Source organism: Lagenorhynchus albirostris, chromosome 10 (genome assembly GCF_949774975.1).
Source record: "Lagenorhynchus albirostris chromosome 10, mLagAlb1.1, whole genome shotgun sequence".
Taxonomy (NCBI): domain Eukaryota; kingdom Metazoa; phylum Chordata; class Mammalia; order Artiodactyla; family Delphinidae; genus Lagenorhynchus; species Lagenorhynchus albirostris.
The window spans coordinates 83,292,976-83,319,823 of record NC_083104.1 but is presented as its reverse complement, the minus strand read 5'-3'; the positions used below and the strand labels follow the sequence as shown (position 1 = coordinate 83,319,823).

The 26,848-nt window shown below is 38.6% G+C and overlaps 1 protein-coding gene and 1 non-coding gene across 2 annotated transcripts; both read right to left on the bottom strand.

Moving 5' to 3' along the window:
- Positions 1-73, bottom strand: TRNAK-UUU (transfer RNA lysine (anticodon UUU)). The gene has a single exon. It is a non-coding gene; the product is annotated as a tRNA-Lys (tRNA).
- A 1,132-nt stretch (positions 74-1,205) lies between these two features.
- LOC132527937 (zinc finger protein 883-like) lies at positions 1,206-11,625 on the bottom strand. Its single transcript, XM_060163942.1, is given in 3 exon segments — positions 1,206-1,705; positions 10,042-10,587; positions 10,590-11,625. Coding segments are annotated over 3 exon segments (2,082 nt in total).
- Between the last annotated feature and the right edge of the window lie 15,223 nt (positions 11,626-26,848).

Here is a 26,848-nt window from a genome sequence, read left to right as displayed (position 1 = left end):
TGCCTGGACAGGGACTTGAACCCTGGACCCTCAGATTAAAAGTCTGATGCTCTACCGACTGAGCTACCCAGGCTCTGTGTGCACTTCTTTATTAGGTCTCCTTTGTATGGTTCAGTTGCTTTGCGGACATTCTTAACCCCCAACAGAATTTTGATAAATTCGATATTCCCCCTCACATTTTTTTCCAGTAGACATGTAACATTCTTCTTCATAAGGTTCAATTTTTCTGAAGGATAGAGTAACTTATATCAAAGGAATCTTAAAACTATAGTAATTTAATACTTACCAACATCTCTTGAGAAAGAGAGAGAAGAGAAAGCCCTTGTTAAACTTCTATGAAAGATTTTTCTTTGATCTTTTATTTCCTTGAATTCGTTATTTCCAGCCCGTGTCTCCCATAGAATTTTATTCCAATACCACAACTTTTTATATTTAGTATCTTCTTGGTTTTCCTACCATGCTTCTCTGTACCAAATCCAGGTATAAACATTGAAATCTGATGTTTTTCTTTTGAACCCAAATCTGTATTAAAAATACTTCTTGTGGATTGTGCTATATCTGCATCTACTTGCACATTATTAATCAAAGCATGATAAACAGATAATAATTTAAACACCCTTTAACGGAGGACATAATGGAAATAAATGTGGAATTTGTCCTCCTCCCTCCTCCATGAAATCGTGTACAAGACTACGTCTACTGAAGGATTCCGTTCTTCCCATTGTTCCCGTGATGGGAGTCTGAGAGGAGAGCATATTTACACCCCGGGGCACTGTGCCACAGCCAAATGAGTCTTAATTTATCAGAAATGTCTTAATTTATCAAGCAGAAGGGCGAGACTTTTCCATGAAAGGTGAGAACGTGGGACTTACGTGCCACACTTCTATGGCAGGCTGATCCTCTGAGAGGTGACTTTTGAAAGGTAAATACCTTAGGAAAGGTGAAATATGATGTAAGATCTAGAAGTAGATTTAGTTCAACTGTTTGAATACAGCTTAACAATGGAGTTGCTACAAAACTTGCAGCCAAGGTTGGTTCCGATGCATCGATCTCTGGGTTTCCTGTCCAACACACTTCAGCTGGTCCACTCTGCTTATAAACGGATGTTCCCTCGTCGATATTCAACTCCGTTATCACAACTGGGTTTTCAAACACAAGAATGGCTTCTTCTCTTTTCGTTTTCCCCGTCTTTTTCTTCCTCCCCCCTAGCTCAGCTCACTCCTCCTTTTACTCGGCCTCTTTTCGGTCCCCATGAGAACCACAGGGTTCCAGTAGCGCCTCCAAGTCTGCCCGTTTCCAATCCGCCAAATATTCAGTCTCTGAACCCGCTTCTTCAGAAGCTTGTCTGGCCTCACAGGAGGAGCTGCAGGGGGAACCGAGGAGAAGCCGGTGGGGCAAAGCCTTGAGGAAACCCTCGTTTGAGAAGAAACTGTCAAAAATCTCAAGAGGTTTTTCTTTGCCTGCAAGGGAGGCAGATTTTCAGAATTCCATTTCCGATTGGATAACGTTTGGATCCGTTTCGACAGGGCACAGGAGTTCCTGTGTCTGAAAACAGGAGTTTTGTTTTCGGAGTTGGTCTCGGAATAGGGCTTTTGGAAGCCTCTGCACACCAAGGCTCCTGTTCGCGGCTGCCTCTGCGTGCTACCTTCCAGAAACTGCACTGCTAGGTGCCGCCGAATAAGAACTTCACTCCACACAGAAGTAACTAGAAGCCACAAAAATATTGCCCACCAAATCCAAATGTTAAATCTCTCCAATTTAACTTCCCTCCAAACGTCTATAGTTCCTCCTCTGGCAGGAGGGTAAATGTGACAGAGAAGTTGGAGTGGAAAGGCGCAGGGGAATTCCTCTTTCGTGTCCTCTCTTGCTTTTGGACGTCGAGGTTGCACTTCCCCTGGAATTCCTTCTCCCTTTCCCATTTGCCAGTTTCTATTTGTCCTTTGGATCTCAGTTCAGACCTTACCCACTACCTGTTCCCCGCAGCTTTTGCTGACTCCTCAAGACTGGTTTAGAAACTCCTAGAATACACCTAGGATCCCTGAAGTTATTTCAATCCTATTAATAGTCCTTATTACATGTTGTATTATAACTATCTCTTGTATGAATCTTACATTTGCACACTCAGGGCTCAGTCCTTAAATACCACGTATACGCAAATGTCTTCCACCTTGGACTGCTCCTTCAAACTCCAAATTCACACATACAGCTGCCTTCTCGACAAGTATTTTATACTTAACATTGCCAAAGACTGAATTCCTAATCTTCTCCCCAAAGTTTCTACTCCCCAATGTTTCCCCATCTCAGTAAACAACTACTCCATCTGTGCAGTTATCTGTGAATCTTTGCTTTTGCTCAGATCTTACATCTCATCAGCTCCACCTTCAAAATATATCCATAATTCAACCAGGTTTTACAATTTCCTTTGCTATCATACTAGAAGGTCTATCAATCTCTCACCTAATTTAAACTTTTTAAAAAATTTTATATTAGAGTATAGTTGATTTACAATGTGTTAGTTTCAGGTATACAGCAAAGTGGTTCAGTTATACATATACATATATCTATTCTTCTTTCAGATACTTTTCCCACATAGGTTATTACAGAGTATTGAGTAAAGATCCCTGTGCTATAGAGTAGGTCCTTGTTGATTATTTATTTTATATAAAGTAGCGTGTATATGGTAATCCCAACCTCCTCCCCTCTCCTTTTTTTCCTTTGACACAATTTTACATTAATTTTTGTTTCCTTTCTACAAAACCATTTTAAAGGCATTTTACTGATTGAGAACCTCAGGTTTTATGTGAAGTTGCTCCTGTTGTGAATAAAGAGGGAGTTCTTTACTCTGGAAATTTGCTTCTGTCTTTTCCTCCAGGCCAGTTCTACCTGGCAACAAGACACAATTTGAGGTGAAGTCCAAACAGTCCTCATTTCATTGAAGAAAGAACAGAGTCTTAGCCTGCCCTGTGGCCAATAGTGGTTGTGACCACAGCTGGCTAGTGGGAACATTTCCAGAATGCAGATCCTCAGGCGTTTCTCGGGTCCATCACCTCAATTTTTGCAATAGACCCGTCATTGGTCCCCTGGTTTGTATTAACCTTGACCCTTTCTGGTCTATTCTACACACAGAAGTAGTGCAAAATTCCCCAAGGGTTTGAAACTCTCCAAGAGTTTCCCTCCTGTTCAGTAAAGAAACCAAAGTGCTTCTCGTGGCCTGCAGGAGCCCTCCCCTCCTCCCCTCCACCGTCCTCTCTAGTTCCTTGCTCTTCCTCAGACAAGTCAGACATACTCCTGCCTCAGTCCTTAGCACAGGCTGCTTCCTCTGCCTGGAAACACCCTTTCCCAAATACGTGCCTAACTCATTTCCTCATATCCTTCAGGTCTGCTCAGATATCACTCTCTCAGTGCAGGCTTACCTGTTCAACATATTTAAAATTACAAGACAATAAAAAGAAAAAAGAAGCCATCCCTATTATCTTTTTGCTATACTTTTTCATTCATACTTATCACCATCTACTGCACTATACATTTTACTTATTCATTGGTCTGCATTTCCCATTACAATGCGAACTCCATGAGGATAGAGTTTTGCCCATTTTGTTCACAGGTTTAATCGCAGTATCTTAGGAAGTACATGTTAAATAGCAGCTACTCATTAACAATTTGTTGAATACATGTTGAATGGATGGTCTACCAGGGTACAATAAATGAGTTTTTCCACAGGTGGATGTACAAGCAAATTTCAAGTGTTTAACCTTGAAAGGGGACAGGAATGGTCTGTTCATAGGTAAAGGTTCTGAATTCCATTCATATAGCTCCCTGTTGTGGGTGTGTACAAACCTGACTGAGTTGCTAACCGTGGGTCTTCTGTTTAATTGTGACCCACCATTGCTAGTCAGTGCTTGTGCAAGGACTTAAGGCTTGACCCTGCAGTTAGGACTAAGCACCTAATACTTCTAATCCCATCTGGAGAGCTGCAGATGTTGATCTGTGTAATCACTAGTTGTTCCACTTTCCAGATCTTCAACTGTCCAGGAATAAACCCTGACTCCTGAGCTACTGGAGCTAAGGCTGGATGAAGATAATACATGAGGCTGCGAGGGAGTGGGAATCTGTTCTAAAGAGGACACATTTTCCTATAGGGCTTCTGAATAGTGCTTTTAAGAAATTTTATTTATTTGGTTGTTTTGTACTTTGAAAAGGTAGTACACTCATAGAGTTCAAAAATATATAAATTGTTACATGGTTAAAAGTTTCCTTCCCATCCCTGTTACTCACCTACCGGGTTCCTTCTCTTTTCTCCACCTTCCACAGGTTTCTACTATTATTAATTTGTTACTTAACCTTCTGGAGTTTCTTTATCCATTTGCATGTAAATATATAGATTCAAATGTTCTGGGTGTTGCTTTTGATACCTCACAGTATATTTTGGAAAACTTTACACATTGATAACATAGAAAGCTTCCTTGTTTGTCTTTGCTTAGTTTTACATTTTGTTGCAAAATAAAACATACAGAGAAGTAAATAAAACCTTATTTCTACAACTTAACAATTAATTATAAATTGAACACCCTTTTAACCATTACTCAGGAGCCAAAAAAAAAACCAAAAAAACAGAACATTGCTGCACTCCAGAAGCCCTCAGTATGTCCCTTCCACTCACCCTGTCTTCCACACTCTTCTTATCCCCCCAGAAAACCACAATCCTGACTTTTATGGTAATCATTTTTTACATTCTTAATACATTTTACCATCTACACATACATCCCTAAACAATGTATCATAATTTTGTGGTTTTTACATTTATATAAGTATGATCATACTAAGTATTTCCTTTGTGTCTTCTTTTCACAAAATTATGCTTGTAAGATTCATCCATATTTTTGTGTGTAGCTCTGATCTGTTCATTGTCAATTGTTGAATAGTTTTCAACATTATGTATCCAATTTACTGTAAAGGTTCATTCAGGTTGTTTCCAGTTCTTGGCTATACAAACAATACTACTATGAACATTCTTATACAAATCTCCTTGTGCACATATTTCTCTTGGGTGTATGTTTAGGATAATAGGGTATGTGTATCTTCAACTTACTAGATAGAGTCCAACTGTTTTCTAAAGTAGTTGTATTAGTTTAGACAATAGTGGTGATGAAAGTTCTTATTGTCACATCTTTGTCAAATAGTACTTCTTGTCATATTAATTTTAGTAATTCTGGTGGAAGATCAGTAGTATTTAATTATAGGATAACTTGCATTTTCCTAATTTCTAATAAAGTTGGTTGCTGTGGTTTTAAAATATATATATTTCCACAAATTCTTTGGCACTCCTCTTATCAATAGGTGGAGTCTGATTGCCTTCTCCTTGACTATGGGCTGGGCTTAGTGACTCGCTTCTAAGAAACAGAATGAAGCCTAAGTGATGCTGTGTTTGACATCTCAAGCTAAATAAAAGACAAACGTCTTCTGCCTGGCTCACTCTCTCAAGAAGTCATAGACTTCATAGAGTCATGGACTCATAAAAGTTCTTTATACCATATTTTCATGCTACTCCTGTTTGTAATTTATATTGGAAATATCTTCTCCCATTCTGTGTTTCATTATTTTATAGTTTTTTTGGATTACCAGAGTTCTTCATTTCACTTAAATTTATCAAATTTTCCCTTATGTTTAGTGCTGTTGCATCTTATTCCTTTAGAAACCCTCTCCTATCCCAATGTCCTCCAGGATTTTGAAGTATTCTCTTCTAAATGCTTTATACTTTTTCCTTTTACATTTCAACAAATTAATTAATGCAGCTGAATTAATTTTTATGTATGGTGTATATTTTCCATATAGAGATCTAATTATGCCAGCACAATTTATTGAAAAGTCCTTCCTTTCCTTACTCTTCTACAGGGTCCTATTTATTACATACAAGATGTGCTCTTTTTTTTTTTTTCTGTTCTATTGGTCCATTTGTCTATCCTTGTACCAATACCACTCTGTCTGAGTTGATAAGCCTTTAAAGGAAGTTTTCGGGTATGGTTGAGAAAGTGTCCCCTTCCTCCTCTTTCTCTTCTTCTTCCTTTTTCTTGACTTTTTTTAGCTGTTCTTGGCTCTTTGCATTCCCAAATATTTAGAAAGATATTATTAAATTCAACAAAATGTTGAGATTTTAACTGGAATTACATTAATCTATTAATCAATTTTAGAAGAGTAAATATTTTTACAATATTGTATTATTTTACAATCCATAAACATAATATGTAACTTCAGTTATCTAGGTCTTATTTAATGCCACTCAATAGAGTTTTATTTTTCCTATGAAGAATTTTACATTGTTTCTTAAATTTATTCCTGAGTATTTGATATTAATGCCATTTTAAGTTTAATGTTAGAATTCATAGAAAAACAATTTATTTTGTATCCAGCAATCTTGCTAAATCTCTTACTGATTTTAATTATTTATGTGGATTTAAAATTTTCTGCATACTGAAGTAATAACTCTAAATAATAAGAATTTTATCTCTTAATTACAATTCTCTCTTTTGTTTGTCTTGCTTTGCAGCACTGACTAGGACCTACAGTACAGCATTGAATGGTAGTGGCCTTACTACTTTGAGATAGCTGAGATAGCTTTCACAATTTTACCATAAATGTGATGCTGCCCTTAGCTTTTTATACATGTTCTTTTTCAAACAAAAGAAGTTCTTTTCTATTTTTAGTTTGCTTAGAAGTATTATTATTACTGGTGAATGTATGTTGAATTTTATCAAAACCTTTTCTGCATCCATTGAGATGATCATATGTGTTTCTCCTTTGATTTTTTTAAATAATGTTAATATTCCTTTAAAAAAAATTTTTTTTTATAGCTGTGCAGCCTGTGGGATCCTAGTTCCCCTACTAGGGATCGAACCTGAGACTCCTGGAATGGAAATGTGGATTCCTAACCACTGGACCGCCAGGGAATTCCCTTCTTTGATCTTTCAGTGGGATGAATTAATGTGGATTCGTTCTATAATCTTCAGCCAACTTTCATTCTTTGGATAAATCCAACTTGGTAGTGCTGTATTATCTTTCACACTTATGTGGATAGACAGTGGGTCAATAGTTTGTTCAAGAGTTTTGCATCTATGATCATGAATGAGACTGGCTTGGAATTTTCCTTTCTAAATATTGTCCTTTTCAGACTTTTGTATGAAGGCTATGCTAGACACAGAATGAGTTGGGAAGAGCAGACTCTCTTACTCTCTGGAAGCATGGAACAGTTCTTTCTTTACTGTTTGACAGAATCCACTGGTAAATCTATCAGTGTCTAGAGCCTTTTTCGTGGGAAGATTTTAAATTATTGATTCAAGTATACCCCAATAAACCTGACTTTAAAAAATGTCCTTTGGCAAGTTACATTTCCAGTCAATTTTGGTTTCAGGGCCATTAGGTACTATTATTATTGTTCAATAGAAAGGATATCTCCTACTCCTTCTGAGCCTACCATTTTTTGACTGACTAATTTATAATTTATGCCATCATTGAGGTCACAACATAATAAAATAGTTCACATAAGTTATTATATAATATGTACAGTATACTATAATAGCTTACTGTAATAACTATTATGGTATATTATAGTATATTATATACTATATATTACAGTATGTTATATAACTAATAACATATAATATTATATGTGTTATATAATTACAATAGTAAACTTCCCACAAAGTGTCTGGCACATTTATATATCATCTCATTTAATCCCTAAGGTAACTGTTGACAGGTAACCTTGTCATTATTTTACAGATGAAGGAACTAACTCTGAGAGGTTATATTCTCTGACCAAAAGTTACACAACTGATAGGTTACACAACTGATAGGTTGAGAAATTGATGCCCTTAACCATGTTCCATACCAATTCCCTCAAATGAGCTATTCCTCAAGAGAATGTGCAGACTGCTCAAATTTTTTTTGGTTTTGCCTATTTCTTACTAAATTCATTCCTAAATATTTTTTATTTCTATAGTTATTGTGAATAAAATCTCTTTTCCATTACATTTTCAAATTATTGTTAGTATAGTGTATACGTATTTGTAGTACTATTAACTTTATTTTGTAACTGCTTACAAAATTGTGTGAACGTGTCATGCATTTTTCTGGTGAGAAAGTCTGCGACTTTCATAGGTTCTTAAAAGGATACATAAATTCAGAAAAGCTTAAACACTGCCGCCTTAAGTCCAGGTTTTCCCAAAACTTTTGTAGCAAGTCCATTACAGTTTATGCTTTGTGTGAACAGTCTTCTTGGACACCAAAACAAACACCAAACTTTGAAAGTCTGGACTACTCTCCAAAACCATGTACTGGATAAGTTCCATAAGTGGATTTTTTTCTGTCCCTAGGTAGTGAATTTAAAATCACAGGATTCTGAGGTAAATCTTCATATTTTCAGGCCATTGTCTCTATAACCACAGGAAGAAGTCAGACAACAGACCAACGGACTTTTCTAGATGTTCTGAAACTCAAAATTTGTTCTCATTCAGATGACCCTTACATATTTAGGTGTGTAAATAACAAATGAACTTCCCAATTTCATCTTTTCTTGGTAATCTGCCCAAGACATATTTCTAGTTCCTTTTCATCTGGGAGATGATGGCAACACTACTCAATTTAGTAGAGAAAGTTGAGAAAGTTACATTGCAAGATTAAGTTTGAATAAATTCTAGGAAAGCTAGCTTTATTTTATTATTTTTTAAATAAATGTATTTATTTATTTTTGACTGTGTTGGGTCTTTGTTGCTGCGCGTGGGCTTTCTCTAGTTGTGGCGAGTGGGGGCGACTCTTTGTTGCGGTGCGTGGGCTTCTCTTTGCGGTGGCTTCTCTTGTTTCAGAGCACTGGCTCTAGGCACACGGGCTTCAGTAGTCGTGGCTCTCAGGGTCTAGAGCACAGGCTCAGTAGTTGTGGCACACGGACTTAGTTGCTCTGCAGCATGTGGGAACTTCCAAGACCAGGGATGGAACCTGTGTCCCTGCATTGGCAGGCATATTCTTAACCACTGCACCACCAGGAAAGTCCCGAAAGCTAGATTTATATACCAACAGTTCGATTCATTCTTTGCTGGGGTTTTATCCAACATCATATCCTTAAGAAAAGATCTCAATGTTCCTACTGAAATAAATCAAGGAATTTATACTATTTTATCTCAATATTCTTCAATATTCATAATATTTTGCATTTTGGAGAAAAAGTACAAGAGTAATATATAGCATATATGGCATATGGTCTGTATCTTCACTGAACCACACTTGATGTAGAGTAAATAAGTCACAATTTAAGAACCACATCTACAGAAGCCTGCATTAGTAATAAAAACAATAAATGTGGAACTTAAATATAAATTAATCAGGCCTTCCAAATTTTCAGGTGAGTAAATCAAAGTTTAAAGAGGTAAAGCAACTTAGTTCAAAATAACGAATAGACCTAGTTACTAATAGAGCTGAGATTAGAATCCAGGACTTTCAAAACCCAGACATGTGCTCTTTCCACTGAACTATGTGGTCACTCTAGGAAGTTGACAGTTTTTTGTTTGTTTGTTTTGTTTTTGGTTGCATTGGGTCTTCGTTGCTGTGCTTGGGCTTTCTCTAGTTGCGGCGAGTGGGGGCTACTATTTGTTGTGGTGCATGGGCTTCTCATTGCAGTGGCTTCTCTTGCTGCAGAGCACAGGCTCTAGGTGTGAGGTCTTCAGTAGTTGTGGCACATGGGCTCAGTAGTTGTGGCTCACAGGCTCTAGAGCACAGGCTCAGTAGTTGTGGCACACAGGATTAGCTGCTCCGTGGCATATGGAATCTTCCTGGACCAGGGATTGAACCTGTGTCCCCTGCATTGGCGGGTGGATTCTTAACCACTGCACGACCAGGGAATTCCTGAAGTTGACAGTTTTCAGGATCTTCTTTCTGTTTCCCTGGGGAAGGTCTCCATGCTAGCCAAGTTCCCAAGGCATTCAGAGGATTTCTCTCCAGTGTGAAGCTTTTCATGTTGAACAAAAGAAGAGTTTTGTCTAAAGGTTTTCCTACACTCAGTATGTATATTTGCCTTCTCTCCACTATGAGTTTTCTGATGTTTTTTAAGGTCTGTCTTCTGGCTGAAGGCTTTGCCACATTTATTGCATTCATAAGGTTTCACTTCAGTATGAATGATCTGATGTTGAATAAGGCCTGAACAGTAACTAACAGCTTTTCCACATTCATTGCATTTATAAGATTTTTCAATGGTATGAGTTTTCTGGTGATTTGTGAGGTTTGTACTCTGACTGAAGGCCTCTCCACATACATTACATTTATAAGGTTTCTCTCCAGTGTGAGTTCTCTGATATTGAATAAGTGCTGACCAATCACTGAAGGCTTTTCCACAGTCATTGCCTTTAAAGGGCTTCTCTCCAGTATGAATTCTCTTGTGCTGAATAAGGGCTGAACAGAAACTGAAAGCTTTCCCACAATTGTTACACTCATAGCACTTCTCTCCAGTGTGGGTTCTCTGATGCTGAATATGCCCTGGGCGGTCACTAAAAGCTTTCCCGCATTCATTACATTTGTAAGGTTTTTCTCCAGTATGAACCCTCAGTGTTGTGTAAGGAATGAACTCTGGATAAAAGTTTTCCCACATTCATTACATTTATATGGTTTCTCTCCTCTATGACTTCTCTGATGTTGAGTAAGGTACATACTTCTGCTGAAGGCTTTCCCACGTTCCTTACATTCATATGGCTTCTCTCCAGTATGAGTTCTTTGATGTCAAATAAGAGCTGAGTAGTTACCAAGGGTTTTCCCACATTCATTGCACTCATAAGACTTCTCTCCAGTGTGAGTCCTTTGATGCTGAATAAGGGCTGAACAATCATTAAAGGCATTTCCACATTCATTGCATTTGTATGGTTTATCTCCAGTGTGCATTCTCTGATGTTGAATGAGGTCTGAACAGTAACTGAAAGCTTTCCCACAGTCATTAAATTCAAAAAGTTTCTCTCCAGTATGGACAATATGATGTAGGGTAAGAGCTGCGTGATCACTGAAGGCTTTCCCACATTCGTTACATTCATAGGGCTTTTCTCCTATATGAATTCTTTGATGTTGAGTAAGATGTGTACTCTGACTAAAGGTTTTACCACAGTCGTTGCATTCATAAGGTTTCTCTCCAGTATGAATTCTTTGTTGTAGAGTAAGATGTGTGCTCTGGCTAAAAGCCTTTCCACATTCAAAACATTTATATGGTTTATCACTAGTATGAATTCTTTGATGCTGAGTAAGTTATGTACTACGACTGAATGTCTTGCCACATTCAGTACACTTGTAAGGTCTTTCCCCACTATGAATTCTCTGATGTTGAATACGGACTGAGCAATAACTGAAGCCCTTCCAACATTCATTGCATTTGTAGGGCTTTTCTCCAGTATGAGTTTTCTCATGGTTTGTTAAATGGGAACTCTGGTTAAATCTCTTTTCACATTCATTACATTTAAAGGGTCGTTCTCCAGTATGACTTGTTTGATGTTGAGTGAGAGTAGTGTAGTCTCTGAAGGTTTTCCCACATTCACTATATTTATAAGGTTTCTTTACATCACATTTACTTTGTATAATTAAATCTGAGTTTTGTTTGAACATTTTTCCATGTGTACCACATTCATGGCAATGCTCTTCTATAGTAGGACTTCCCTGGTTGTCCAGTGGTTAAGACTCTGTGCTTCCAATGCAGGGGGTGCAGGTTCAATCCCTGGTCAGAAAACTAAGGTCTCATATGCAGTGCGGTGCATCAAAAACAAAAACAAAACCAAAAAACCTACTAGAAAAATTTAAATTATATATGTGGCTTGTATTATATTTCTATTGATCAGTGCTGGTTTAGAGAGATTAGACATTTGCTCAAGGCTACAGAGCTAGTTAGTGGCAGAGCAAGGACCCAACCCAGTCAGCTGGGTGAGAGAGTCCACCTTCTTCACTACTGGTCCCCATGTTGTGTCAGCATATTCTCCATCAGAGAACTCATCAGTCTTTTTTACTAGACTTTGAGCTTCTGGAGATCATAAACTAAAGTCTTTAACCTTTGAATTATCAATTCCTAACACAGTATCTGACATATAGAATATGCATGAGGAACGTTTGGTGGGTTTTTTTATGAGAATGCCACAATGATAGCAGTTTTTAAAAATTAGTCTGTCCACTTTTTAAAAAAATTAAGCCCTAGAAATTACTTAAAGCAAAAGTTGAGATAAAGCCACTATCCTAATACTTGGAAGAATAATGTTTGATAGTGAGCATCTCCTTTTAAAATAATTACAGGCATAAATGCTAAGAGGGATATTCAACCTGTAAACTGAAACAAATTTCAGTTTACAGTTCAGTTCCTTCAGTTTCCTTCAGAAACCATGAAGGAACCCATGGAGTAGCTGGAAATTTAGGTACGTCAGAGCTTTACACTGTCTTGCACAGCATGAAAAGATGGTTTCATAAAGGACAGTGAACTCAATCAATTTTATCGGAGAAAATAAAAGAGGGCTAGGAAAATATAGTCAGATTCTTTCTGAAAGAAAAGGAGAAATGCCCTTCATAAGCATATTTGCAACACAGTGGTGAAAGATAAACAGAAATTATAGTCAAGAAGTGATTGTGTGATCATTAAAAGAGCAACATGAACAACCACTTTTAATATTATTTGACTTGCTTCAAAAATTACTTGCATTTTAAATGAAATTTTACATCAAGATCATGAATATTACAAATAATTAAACTAAATATATAACTATTAGCATAAACAATGTTTTTTTGTGTATTATCCTGTGGAACTGTGTAAATACCTGCCATGAGGATTGGTGTAAAAGAAAGGATGCACAGTAGATGGAAGTACATAAAGAGGCTAAGACTAAAATGAGGATGAGATTCAGATAACTGAACTTGAAAATCTGCAACTTTATTAGGGTTTTCTTGGTTGCCTAATATACATGATTAACTTCATAATTCTTACTGGACTTTATAGTAGAAAATGTATTTTCCATTTGTAGAGGTACAAAATCAACTTTAATGAATTATCCAGACATTCCTCATCTTTATTTTTTGCTTGTTTGATTTTGTCCAGTAGTATGAAAGGCATATGATCATTGCATGCTTGTCAATATATCTTACATTTTTAATAATTTTATATTACAGATATATAATTTTTTTTGCCCTGCACTGGGCAGCTTGCGGGATCTCAGTTCCCTGACCAGGGATTGAACTTGGTGAATGGCAATGAAAGCCCAGAATCCTAACCACTAGGCCACCAGGGAACCCCCCCTCCCCCCACCTGAGTCTATTTTGAAATTAACTTGCAGCTTAACTTCCTTTTTATTTATATCTGTCCAATCTTTTATTTGAAACTTCTTTATTACTTTCATCCAAAAATCAAAACACAACTAAATAAAAAGCCCATATTTTAGGGACAATAACAAGTCCTACAACTCAGGCTTATCACAAGGATTAGATAAATTAATATGTAACAAATATGTAAATACGTTAATATGTAAAGCACTTAGAACACTTAGAAAGTAGCTGTGTGAGGCTAGTTTCAATTAATGTCATCCATTACCTCAACAGACTAAAAAAGATAAATTATATGATCACATCAATAGATGCAGAAAAGCACTTGAAAAAAATCCAACAATATTCATGATAAAAACTCTCAGTAAACTAGGAATGGAGGGGAATCTTCTCAACTTGCTAAGACTATTTTAAAAAAATCTTCAGCTAACATCATACTTAATAGTGAGAGCCTTGAAGCTTTTCCACTATGATGAGTTACAAGGACAGGATGTCCACTCTCACCTCTCTTTTTCAAAAATATACTAGAAGTCTTTGGTAATGCAATAAGACAAGAAAAGGAAATAATGGTATACAGACTGGAAAAGAAGAAATAAAACTCTCTTCATTCACAGATAACATGATCATCTTTGTAAAAAATCCAAAAGAATCAACAAAACTCTTAGAACTCATAAGAGATTATAGTAGGATTGCAAGATACAAAGTTCATACACAAAAGCCAATTGCTTTCCTATATACAAACAATGAGCAAGTGGAGTTTGAAATTAAAAACACAATACCATTTATATTAACACTGAAAAGAATAAAATACTTTGGTATAAATCTAACAGAAAATATATAAGACCTATATGAGTAAATCTACAAAATTTTGGTGAATGAAATCAAAGAAATAAATAAATGGAGAGATATACCATACTCATGGATAAGAAGACTCAGTATTGTCAAGATGTCAGTTCTTTTCAACTTGATTTATAGATTCAGTGCAATCCTAATCAAAATCCCAACTTATATTATGAATATAAGCAAACTGATTCTAAAGCTTATATGGAAGGGGACAAGACCCAGAATAGCCAACATAATATTGAAAGTGAAGAACTAAGTTGGAGGATTGACAATACCCAACTTCAAGACTTACTATAGAACTACAGTAATCAAGACAGCATGGTAAAATAATTGGTAAAAGAATAGACAAATAGATCGATGGAACAGAATAAAGAGCCCAGAAATAGACCCACATAAATATAGTCAACTGATCTTTGACAAAGGAGCAAATGCAACACAATGGAGCAGAGATGAATTCTCAACAAATAGCACTGGAACAACTGGATAGTCACATGAAAAAAAAATTAACCTAGACACAGACTTTACATCCTTCACAAAAACTCAGAATGGATCATAGACACAAATGTAAAATACAAAACTATAAAACTCCTATGAGGTAACATCGGAGAAAACCTAGATGATATTGGGTATAATGATGCCTTCTTAGATACAAAATGATCCATGAAAGAAATAATTATTAAGCTGGACTTCAGTAAAATTAAAAACATCTGCTCTGCAAAAGACAATATCAAGAGAATTAGAAGACAAGCCACAGACTAGAAGAAAATATTTGCAAAAGACACATCTAATAAAAGATTGTTATCCAAAATATACAAAGAACTCAGAACTCAGCAATAAGAAAACAACTCTGTTTAAAAAATGGACCCAAGATTTTAACAGACACCTCCCCAAAGATACACAAATGGCAAATAAGCATATGAAAAATGTTCCACCATGATATGTCATCAGGGAAATGCAAATTAAAACAAATAGATAACACTACACATCTACCAGAATGGCCAAAATCTGGAACACTTACAAAAACAAATTCTGGGGAAGATGTGGAGTAATAGAAACTCCATTCACTGCTGGTGGGAATGCAAAACGTACAGCCACTTTGGAAGACAGTTTGACAGTTTCTTACAAAACTAAACATACTCTTACCGTATGATCCAGCAATTGTGCTCCTTGATATTTACTCAGATGAATTATGTTCATACACGAGGAAAGGGGCAGCATAAATAGACAGACAGATAGATAGATAGATAGACAGATAAAGATACATATACAAGCTCAGGTAGTGAAAAATGCTATCAAAAGAGTAAGGTAAGGGGATAAGGAATAAAGAGGATCTTTATTGTAGATAGGATGGCCAAGGAAAATTTTTATGGGAGGAAACATTTGATCAGACCTGAGTAAAAAAGAGGGAGTGAGCCATGAATATATCTGAGGACAGCCCCAGAGAACAGCAAGTACAAGATCTCTACATCAGAATCCTGAGGTGGGAATAACTTCAGGATGCTATGGGAAGAATGGGAGGCCAGTGTACCTGGAGAGAGTAGTAAGCTAGGAGAGTGTAAGAAATGAGGAATGGATCATTATGTGGTGTAAAATACAGCCAGCCCCCGGGATCTGAGGTTGGTTTAATCCATGCGTGCAGAACCCACGGTTACTGAGGGCCAACTGTACTGAACAATTTTACAGAAGAGACTTGAGCATACCAAGATTTTGGTATGCACGGGGGTCCTGAAACCAATCCCTTGTGGATACCGAGGGACAACTGGAATGCCATCTCCCGTATTCTTCAAGGATATGGGAGAACTTGCTTGTTAAATTCTTACAGTATAGGACATACTGGCTTTATTATCATAGGTAGTGTTATTTAATGGAAAAAAAAAACACTCAGCTGGGGTTAAAGGACCCTGGATTCTAATATCTGAGTAAAATGCTGTAAAAGTATTAAGCAAGTCAATTTGAGTCTTGGTTTCTTCAGTAACAAAATAACAGGCTTAACAGTATCTGTTCCCCTTGTTTTACAGAATTTTGTAGGGATTAAGCAAGATCTAAAATTTTTAAAGGCCCACTAAATTTGAAGGGAGAGGTTTGGAACACTGCTTCTCAAAATGTGGTCCCTAGACCAGCAGTCTGAAAATCACTTTGGAACTTGCCAGAAATGCAAATTGTTTTTTTTTGTTTTGTTTTTTTTGTTCGGTATGCGGGCCTCTCACTGTTGTGGCCTCTCCCATTGCAGAGCACAGGCTCTGGACGCAGAGGCTCAGCGGCCATTGCTCACGGGCCCAGCCGCTCCGCAGCCTGTGGGATCTTCCCAGACCAGGGCACGAACACGTGTCCCCTGCATCAGCAGGCGGACTCTCAACCACTGCGCCACCAGGGAAGCCCTAGAAATGCAAATTCTTAAGTCCCACCCCAGACCTACTGAATAAAAACTGGCAATGGTTTTAGTAATCTGTGTTTTAATGAATCCTTCAGGTGATTCTGATGCACACTCAAGTTTGAGAAGCACTGGTTTAGAAGAAGGTGAAATTGTTGAGCCAGATCCCCAAATTACCAAGCAGTGAGAATTTCCTCTTGGAGGTTCAGAACATTGCTGCTTGCAGCTGCCATGAGCTAGTAACTATACTGAATATTTCACATAATTCAGGATCTCAATGAGCAGGAACTGGCCCTTATAATGACTGGAGGAAAGGGCCCCTACTAGCAATTAATGTGTAAGAGCCAGGATGCTAGATGCCCTTCAGCATAGCATAGTCCCATACAATTTTCAAATGTCCTGCAGGACATTCACATGGGTATAAATCTGTTGACAATTAGCAGAGCCTAGAACATAACTCTTTTTTACACACGACTACAGAGTTTTGTGTTTGTTTTTCCAGTGCTAATATACAATGATTTTTCTCTAAAGGTAACTACAGTCTAAATCAAGGTACTTTTTCTGAATTTTACTAACATTTGGATATTTTATCAGCCTGAGATGCAGTGTGTTCCTTTTTTATTTCTCCTCTATTTTAGAGTTGGAGCATTATATAGCTTTTAAAAGTATGTAGGTTAGGGCTTCCCTGGTGGCACAGTGGTTGGAAATCTGCCTGCCAATGCAGGGGACACGGGTTCGCGCCCTGGTCTGGGAGGATCCCAGGTGCTGCGCGAGCGGCTAAGCCTGTACGCCTAAAACTACTGAGTCTGTGCTCTAGAGCCTGTGTGCCACAGCTACTGAAGCCCGTGTGCCTAGAGCCCATGCTCCGCAACGAGAGAAGCCATTGTAATGAGAAGTCCATGCACTGCAGAGAGGAGTAGCCCCCGCTCACCACAGCCAGAGAAAGCCCTTGCACAGCAAGAAATAGACCCAACACAGCCAAAATAAATAAATAAATTTATTTTAAAAAAAGTATGTAGGTTAATTTTACTAATTTAATAAACTTTATTTCAGGATAGAAATGAAAGCATTACAAAATATTTTTTATAAAAAGGGACTGTTCAGTCTGAAAGAGTTGAGAGCCACTGATATATATTGCATCATTTAACCTCACAAGACCCTGATGAAGGTACTCATCAAAGTTAAATAACTTGTGCAAAGTCACCACACAGTCAATAAGTCTCAAAGCTAGGATTCAAATTCAGACTTGTTTGCCTTCAAACACCAGGCTTAATGAAAACGATTTTCACACAAAAACCTGTACATGAACACTTAGGGAAAAATTCAAATGTCCATCAACAGGTGAATGGATTTAGAAAACAAAACAAAACTGTGGTATATCTATTCAGTGGAATATTACTGAGGAACAAGAAGGAACTGACACACACAAGATGGATGAACCTCAAAGGCATTGTGCTGAATGACGGAAGCCAGTCTCAAAATGTTATGTAATGTATGAGTCCATTCAAGACATTCTGGAAAAGATAAAACTACAGAGATGGTGAATAATCAGTGACTTCCAGGGGTTAATGGTGTAGAACCGTACGCCCCTCTCAGATAGATTTTACTGTATGATAATTACAAAACTAACTAAACCAGACCGTTTTCTCTGTGCCATGATGGATGAAAGGCTGGCGTGGAAAAATGGGGTTACTCGAGGCAACACAAGGAGTGATTTTATTTTGGTCGAGGCTTCAAGCATCCCCTCTCATACAGACCCCACCACGCAGGCCCGGAAGTTTTCTTCCCACCTTCTCACACAAAGCTCCTGCCCCTGTGTTCTCCTCTCACCCATCAAGGTGAGGAAAAGGAAAGCTACCTTTCCTCAAATTCAGTCTCCAGATCACTCTCGCACTCGATCTCATCGATTTCTTACCTCTCTTTTAATGCAGAGTCGTCGCCTCCACCTTGCAGTGCTCTGGCTGCTGTGACATCACGAAGGCTCTGTTCTCTGTATTATCGTTGGTTCTGTTTCCTTAGTGACGCTGGGTGGGCCTCCACCAGATGAGCCCCTGGTCCGGGCTAGGGGGCTTTCTCTTATCCAGTTTGAGGCTCTTAGAGAATTCGCCTCTGCCCCTCCCTCTCGCGCACCTACCTCTTTCTGACATCTGGAGGCCAGGCAGGGCCTAGTATTTTATCACCAGCGCCCGCCAGCTGCTGTCACTCTCTGCATGGTCCCCTTAGCGCCAGGCTCCAACGCCCAGAAGCCGTCGCAATCCCGGGGTTCCTGAAACCCCGATCTTGCACGGCCCCCGAGCAGGCTCGAGTTTCCGCGGAGACACACCGCAAGTCCGATGGCCAAGAGGGAGCGTCCTGGTTTCCCCCGGGGCCCTTCAAGGGTTAGCGACAGCCACAGGTAAAAAGGTGAACCTCCGCCCCCACTTCTGAAAGAGCAAGGCCTACCCTCAGCGAAGCTTCAAACTCTGCGAGGCTTGACCCACTTGTCCCGAGCTAGGGGAACCCCAGACAGCTCGCAGCGGGAAGCACTGACAGTGTTCCCCCGTCCCAGAACTACGCTTGCGCGCCTCTAGCCGTCCCTTGAACCCGTTCTCCCTCCCAACGAGTACATTTCCCAGCAAGTCTGCGGCTGCTCTGATTCAGGGGCAGGGGCGTGTCTAGATTCGACCCCTGTAATCCTAATTGGGCAGAACTAGGCGTGGCCACTGGAGAGCGTCGCTTGCCTGGAGTTTTCCCAGTATGGTCCTGATTTATGTGACACCTCCACGATGACTGGGATTTACGTGAATAATTTGCATGAAACAAAGTTCTTCCAAATTACAGCATTCACCGTTCTCTAGTAAGCAAAGGACAAAGGCAGATTCCTATTAACTTTTTACGACTTACATTAAACCACTAATTAAAAGTTAGTGTCATAGGAAAAGCAGTCTCCTTTATTTTATAATAACAATACCCAGTGATTATTAAGCACGTACTGTGTGCCAGGCACTCCTACACTTTATATGTATTATCTCATCTGAAAAAGCAAAAATCAGCCCTGCCATTAACCAGACTCAGATGACACTGATAAAGCCTGCTGCAAAGTTAATAGCAAACAATCTTTCCCCAAAATCATACTGCAGCTGTAAAGTGTCATAATGGTCCTCTTTAAATACTGCTTTCTTACCAATGCGACATCCCCATCTTTGCTTTGCTACTCCCACTTCAAAAAAAATACTGAGAAATGTTGCTTGCTAAAATCACAGACTGTCAAACTATTTGACATCCTATCAGTAAAAATGAACGTCTCACTCTTGCCTGGAAGATCAGAGCCCTCTTCGAAAGAAAAACAATCTCAATTTCCAAGCCAGGTGCAGAGCTTCAGATACAGCATTTTCAGACACAACATATCACATTTACCATAACTTGGAGATTTCTAAAGAGAGAGGACCTGGAGTCCATTTTTTAATCCAAACCTGCCTTGCAATGAGCCTGTTAAAATGCTACAAGAACCCTGGTTCATCCTTTTTGAGATGCTCCATGGTTCTGCTGGTGACCTTGTGGTAGCAAGTGAATAAATCTTATTTTGTTGGACTATAAGTTTATCTCTGGTAGTCCTTATCAGATGTGTTTTAACACATTTTACTTCAAAACACAAGTTCAGAGACTGCCACATTGTAATCAAATAATTAATGATTTATGTAATCTGTTTCCTCATTTTACAGATTACAGATGAGGAAACAGATTCAGAGAGGCTTAAGTAACTCACCCAAAGTCACCCATATGGTTTGGCTACAAGAACTCATATTCTTAATTGCTGTGTTTTGCGCCCAACTACTTTCCAAATGCAAAGAAACAGCCCCAAGATGTTACTTGCTTAACGTTCCACAAATAGCAAATGGCAAAACTACAATTAGAGTCCTTATCTAATCCCAGTCCAGTTCTTTTCCTACTCTACGTCACTGTACTTTCTGGATATGTATGTTTGTGTGTACAATCTAGCTCATCTGCCTGATTTTGTATAGACTTCTGTATACTATTTATCCATGCATGACAATATCTCTGAGATCCAATACCTTCATATTTAAAATGGAAAATAAATTAGGTGCCATCCCTTGGTAAGGTATGGCCTTGATGTTTTTTGTTGTTCATTCTAGCAGTGATGAATGTTAAGGGGCCTCACACTGAGAAGCATATCGGTTATTGTGAGAAATCAGTAATGCACAGAAAAGCACGGTGCCTGGTACTGAATAAGTGTTGTTTTGTCAGCATCACTTAAAACGTCTTCAGTTCCTTCCTAAATGGACAAGCCTGGGAAAACCACCATCAGTGGATTTAGGGGATTGGTTCTCTACATTTCTAGATTCTTATATCTAAGCAAGTCTCTCATATCTTTTGATTAAGAATGGACAGAATTTGAGAGCCTCACAAGGTATGGCGTTCTCCCGTAGTACATTTTGAAGATTGTTCCTTAGTGGTTCCTAAGGCGGTTGTGAAGATTAAACGAGTTAGTAATGTAATGTTGCTGAGACCACAGCCTGGCAAATGACACAGGAGCATCTCAAGGAAATTGGGAACAGTTAAGAGAGAGTCAAATGGAACTCATAATTAAGTATCTAGGACCTCAGTAAAAACTGTCATGGACATTCAAATAAAGCAAAATAAGAAAAGTACAAGGAATACTATCTGGGAAAATTAAAAACCAGAAAATCATTGTCAAAATAAAATATGCATGATTAAATTTTATGATATTCAATGATGCAGCAAGAGATGGAAATATGTATATACATATATGTGTGCATGTGATATGTGTATAGAGAGAAAAAGAGAAATGAATGCTGCTGAATTTGAATCTGGATCCTGTAGATTTTCAAATTTAAATAAAGACCCAGTTTTACAAACTTTTTAAGAATGTTACAGATCTTAAAGAAAAAATATATTACCTGAAAGAGAAACAACAGAAATTATTGAATGGGCTATTAAAATAAAAAAATTTCAAATATTTGTTGACGTATAATTTTTAAGTATACAGGCAAATGACTTGACAAATGTATACACTTCAGTAACCACCACCCCCATCTCTCTCTACAGAAAGTTTCCTAGAGACCCTTTTGCAGTCAGTATCCCTGTATATAACATTTTAACAATTTCCCATTAAATATATGAAATCAGAATTTTTAAAATTAAAAATACAGTTGAATCATAGATTCTATAATGAAAAATTTATATAGTACTTTATTTGAAGTTATGTCTCTTGGATTTGTTAACTAAATGATTTTGCAAATGAAAATCAGCATTATTGACTTTTACATACTCAAACCGTCCAAAATACCAGTTGTTAGAACTGTACCAAAATAACCACAATGTCATTAACCCATCAATGGATAGCTTAAATTGAAGTTAGTTGAAATTTAACTTGTATTTTTCATTTATTATCACTAAATATTGACCTAAAGATTTAGAGAAATAATTTTTGTACAATATATTTAAGCTATTTCTGTTGCCAATGTTAGGCTGTATTGTAATTGTTGCAGTGCCATACAATCTAGAGTATATTTTAAGTTGTATTTGAACTTACACTGATTAACAGTCAACTAAAACTAAATAGAAATAAAGTTTAAGGAGGAAGCAGAGCAGTTCTGAGAAGGAACAGAAGGAGTAAACCAAGTCCCCCAGTTCCATCATGTTTAGGTGATTTCTGGTTTTATTCTTCTATGTTGTGGGTATTTCAGGGGAAATCTGATTTATTATCATCTTACCTTTCTACCTAAGGCCGAATCTCTTAAAATGATGTGCTTTGTAAACCAAGTACAAAGTAATAAGAAATAGGCTTGGAGATTTAGTATCTTTGTTTTTCCCAATCTTCTACTTGCTCACTAGTATGTTCAAAGGGGAGAAGATAGACTTCAAAGAGTACATGCTTACATCCTGTAGAATGTATTTTTGTGAAATAAATCTTGAAAATCACTCTCTGTCCATGCGTCTTTCCTTAGATAAAACCTCGTGGTGTTGGGGATGAGAAGGTAAAGAGAAGCATAGTGATGGAATTGTTCTGTTAAAGGGATCAGTTATTTAAAAGGTATCCTCTTGCTCTTGCAGGTCCTCTGTTATGGTGGAGAAGACCCATGTTATAGATACCTGGATTCCTGGCTTCTCTGAATAGAAATTGTAGATACAGAATTTGAGATGCTCTTCCTAATTAAAAGCAGTTTCTCAATTTTATTTGGGTGATTCTATTTCCAGTTGGGGCATTCCTATTTTTAAAAGCCTAAACAAGTTTCTGAGAATGGGAGTACAACAAATCTGACCAAAAATCTATTAACGATACAAGCATTTACTACAGAGTCACTGTACAAAGCCCTAAGAAAAAGCTGCTAAGGAATATCAGAACCACACAATACCTGTCCTCAAGTATAGTATCTCACAAAATTTATTTAGTGCTCTCTTGCTCAGAATATTAACTTGCTGACCTTTCATGAAATGTCAAATCTTATGTAAACTTTCCTTATGTTAAAATCTTTGATATCTGGTGATGACTGATATTTACCAGAAGTCATTAGTACTCATCACATTCACGAAATTTCTAGGCGTGTGAGTTGGCAGATGCTTAAAAGAACTGAACTATGGCTGAAGGCTTTTCACACTCACTACATTCACAGGGTCTTTCTCCAGTGAGCATTCTTTTGGTGTTTGGTGAGACTTGCATTCTGGCTAAAGACTACCACATTTACCACATTCATAGGGTTTCTCTCCAGTATGTATTGTCTGATGTGTGGTAAGGTGTGAACTCTGGCTGAAGGCTTTTCCACACTGGCTACATTTACAGAGTCTCTCTCCAGTGTGTTTTCTGATGTTTGGCAAGATTTGCACTCTGGCTAAAGGCTTTCCCACATTTATAAGGCTTCTCTCTGGTGTGGATTACTTGATGTATGGTAAGGTGTGAACTCTGGCTGAAGGCTCTCTCACATGCATTACACCTGTACGGGTTCTCTCCAGTGTGAGTTCTGTAGTGACTTCTGAGAGCAGAGTGGTCTCTGCAAGCCTTCCCACAATCAACACATTTAAAGACGTTTTCTCCATTATGAGTCCTCTGGTAATGAGTCAGGGATGATCTTTGGCCAAAGCCTTTCCCACACTCATTACATTCATATGTTTTCTCTCCAGTGTGTATTTGTGATGCTGAATAAGAGCTGACCAATTTCAGAAGGCTTTTTTACATTATAACTTTGCACTCAGAGGGTTTCTCTCCAGTGTGTATTCTTTTATGTTTAATAAGTGGTGAGCTCTGGCTGAAGGACTTCCCACACTCATTATGTCCATAGGGTTTCTCACCAGTGTGAGTTCTCTGATGTGTGTGTGTGTATTTTAAAAAAGGTTTATTTATTTATTATTTATTTTTGGCTGTGTTGGGTCTTGGTTGTGGCATGCGGGATCTTCACTGAGGCATGCGGGATCTTTCGTTGCAGTGCGTGGGCTTCTCCCTAGTTGTGGTGTACAGGTTTTCTCTTCTTTAGTTGTGGCACGCAGGCTCCAGGGCACATGGGCTCAGTAGTTTGCGGCATGTGGGACCTAGTTGAGGCGTGAGAGCTCAGTAGTTGTGGCACACAGGCTTAGTTGCCCCGCGGCATGTGGGATCTTAGTTCCCTGACCAGGGATGGAACCTGCATCCCCTGCATTGTAAGGCAGATTCTTTACCACTGGCCCACCAGAGGAGTCACTGTCTGATGTTTAATAAGAGAACTCCTGCTGAAAGTTTTCACACAGTCATTGAATTTGAAGGGTTTCTCTCCACAGTGGATTTTCTCATGCTGAGTAAAGGTTACATTCTCACTGAAGATTTTCCAACTATTACATTCAGAAGATTTCTCTCCAAAATGAGAAGATAAAGGGTGACTCTTTGGATGATTATTAAGAAAAGAATAGTAACTGAAAAATTTCCCACATTCCTTACAATTGTATTGTTTCTCTACACTGCACATTTTATGTTTCATTAGTTCTGTATTCTGTTTGAAAATACCTTCAGTCATATCACACTTATATGCTCTCTTTCCTATAGGAATTTTTGTTGTATAATAGGATATATTCTTGCAAATTTTCTTTTTGCCTGGCCCCTCTCTTTGTTGAGTATTTTTTTGCTGGCAACTGACATTTGATCCTATACTCTGCTGGTCTCCCTCTCTTGGCTCTCCAACCTATTCTTTACATTCCCCATCTTCTCTCAAGTTTAGGTTTCAGGGACCATCTTTGGTAAGTCTTTTCATTATTGCTCCCAAGGCGGTCTTATTCAGAAACATCCTGATTTTCAATAGACTTTTTGGTCTCCAAGATTATTTTCTCAGCCTGAAAGAAAAAATTTTTAATGCACGTGTCTTGTGCTGAGTGACAGCACAAGTGAAGCGACAGCACTGGTGAAGGTGAAGTGATATCATGAAAACATGTCCACAGATATATATGGCTCTTACACTCTGAAATATGTCTTTGCATTTAACATCACAGAGGGATGAGGAAGGAAGATATACATAGGACAAGAATGGTATGAAAGGGGGCCACATCAATCTATATACATAATTCAAAATGTGAGAGAAGGAAGGGAGGTGATCTAGTGGGAAGCATCATCAGAAGTTATACAGATGGACCAGAAAAAAGGAAAATCCTCATGCCATTTGCAGGGAAATGACTGGGGTTGGGGGTAGTGGGGTGGGGGAGAGAATACTGGAAAGCTGGAGGCAAAGCAATTACTCAGAGATGTTTGGGCACTTATTTCACTTTTTACAGTCGAGTGAGAATATCACCTCCTGCTGGTGTTTTCAATACCAGAATCAGGAAAGCCCAATCTGAGTAAACATTTCTTTTCTTTTTTTTTTTTGCGGTACGCGGGCCTCTCACTGTTGTGGCCTCTCCCGTTGCGAACACAGGCTCCGGACGCGCAGGCTCAGCGGCCATGGCTCATGGGCCCAGCCGCTCCACGGCATGTGGGATCTTCCCGGACCGGGGCACGAACCCGTGTCCCCTGCATCGGCAGGCGGACTCTCAACCACTGTGCCACCAGGGAAGCCCCCTGAGTAAACATTTCTTTAAATGAAAGTAGCAGGCTTCCTGAATAGTGACAAATGCCCCTACTATAAAATTATGTGGTACACCATGTACAAAACAATGTCATCTTCAGGTACCTGGCTTTTGTTGGGGGATTCTGGGGAATGTGGTGAGCCACAGTGAGATATGCTGCATCTGTTCCTGCTCTGTAGGACCACCTAAGTTTCAAGCTTGAAGACAGTTAGCTAATTAGTTTAGAAATTTTCAGGGTTTCTTTTTATTTGGTAAAGAGGCTCTCTTTCCCCCAATCCCTAGCCCATTTGAAACATGCATATGTATAATAACTGTGGGAAGGTATCTGAACTTAAAATCTAGGTCTTCATGCCTAAATTATGTGTCTCCTGACTAATTTCATGGCTGGCAGTCTCTCCTCATCGCAGCCATCTACGTTCTCCCAATCTGTTCTCTACAATTTCAAGGTGACACTGTTTTGCACACAGTGGGGTTTTATAACCATGGACCACACAAGAGTCTAGGTAGATGGTGAGGGCAATCACGGCATTCCAAAGTGTCAGGGACCCAGGCTCTTCTATCTTGTTTGTCCATCATGTATAAACTTGACCTCATACTCCAAGATTATAAGGAGAACAGAAGGGATAAAGAAGGGCAAAGATCAACCATTTCTTCAGAAAGTTTCCCAGAAGCTGCCACCTGACACTTCTGCACATATTCCATTGAGTAGAATTCTAAGATAGCTCCAAGATTCCCACTCCTGTGGTACTAACTCTGTATAATCTCCTCCCTTTGAGTGTGCATAGCTCCTGTGACTATGGTGGGGTAGTCATTTCCTTGATTAGGTTACATTATATAAGACTCTATGGTAGCAGACTGGACAGATTGTCCTTCTGGCTGTGAAGAAGCCAGCTGCCTCACTGTGATAGGGCCATGTGGCTAGGGCCAAAGGACAGCCTCTAGTTGCTAAGAACAATGCCCAGCCAACAGCCAACAAGAAAATGGGTCCTACACATAAGGAACTGAATTCTGCTAACAAACTAAATGAGCTTAGAAGAGGATCTCAAGCCTCAGATGAGACTGTGGTTCCAGCTGACATCCTGATTTCAGCCTGTATTAAGCCCTGAACAGAGAACCCAGTTGAGCCCTGTTCTGAATTCTGACCTACAAAAATGTGAGATAATAAATGGGTATTGGTTTCAGCTGCCAAATGTGTGGTAATTTGTTATGCAGCAACAGGAACCTAACACAAAATGTTTAATGGATGGATAAGTAAACCAATGACTTGAAGAGGTGATT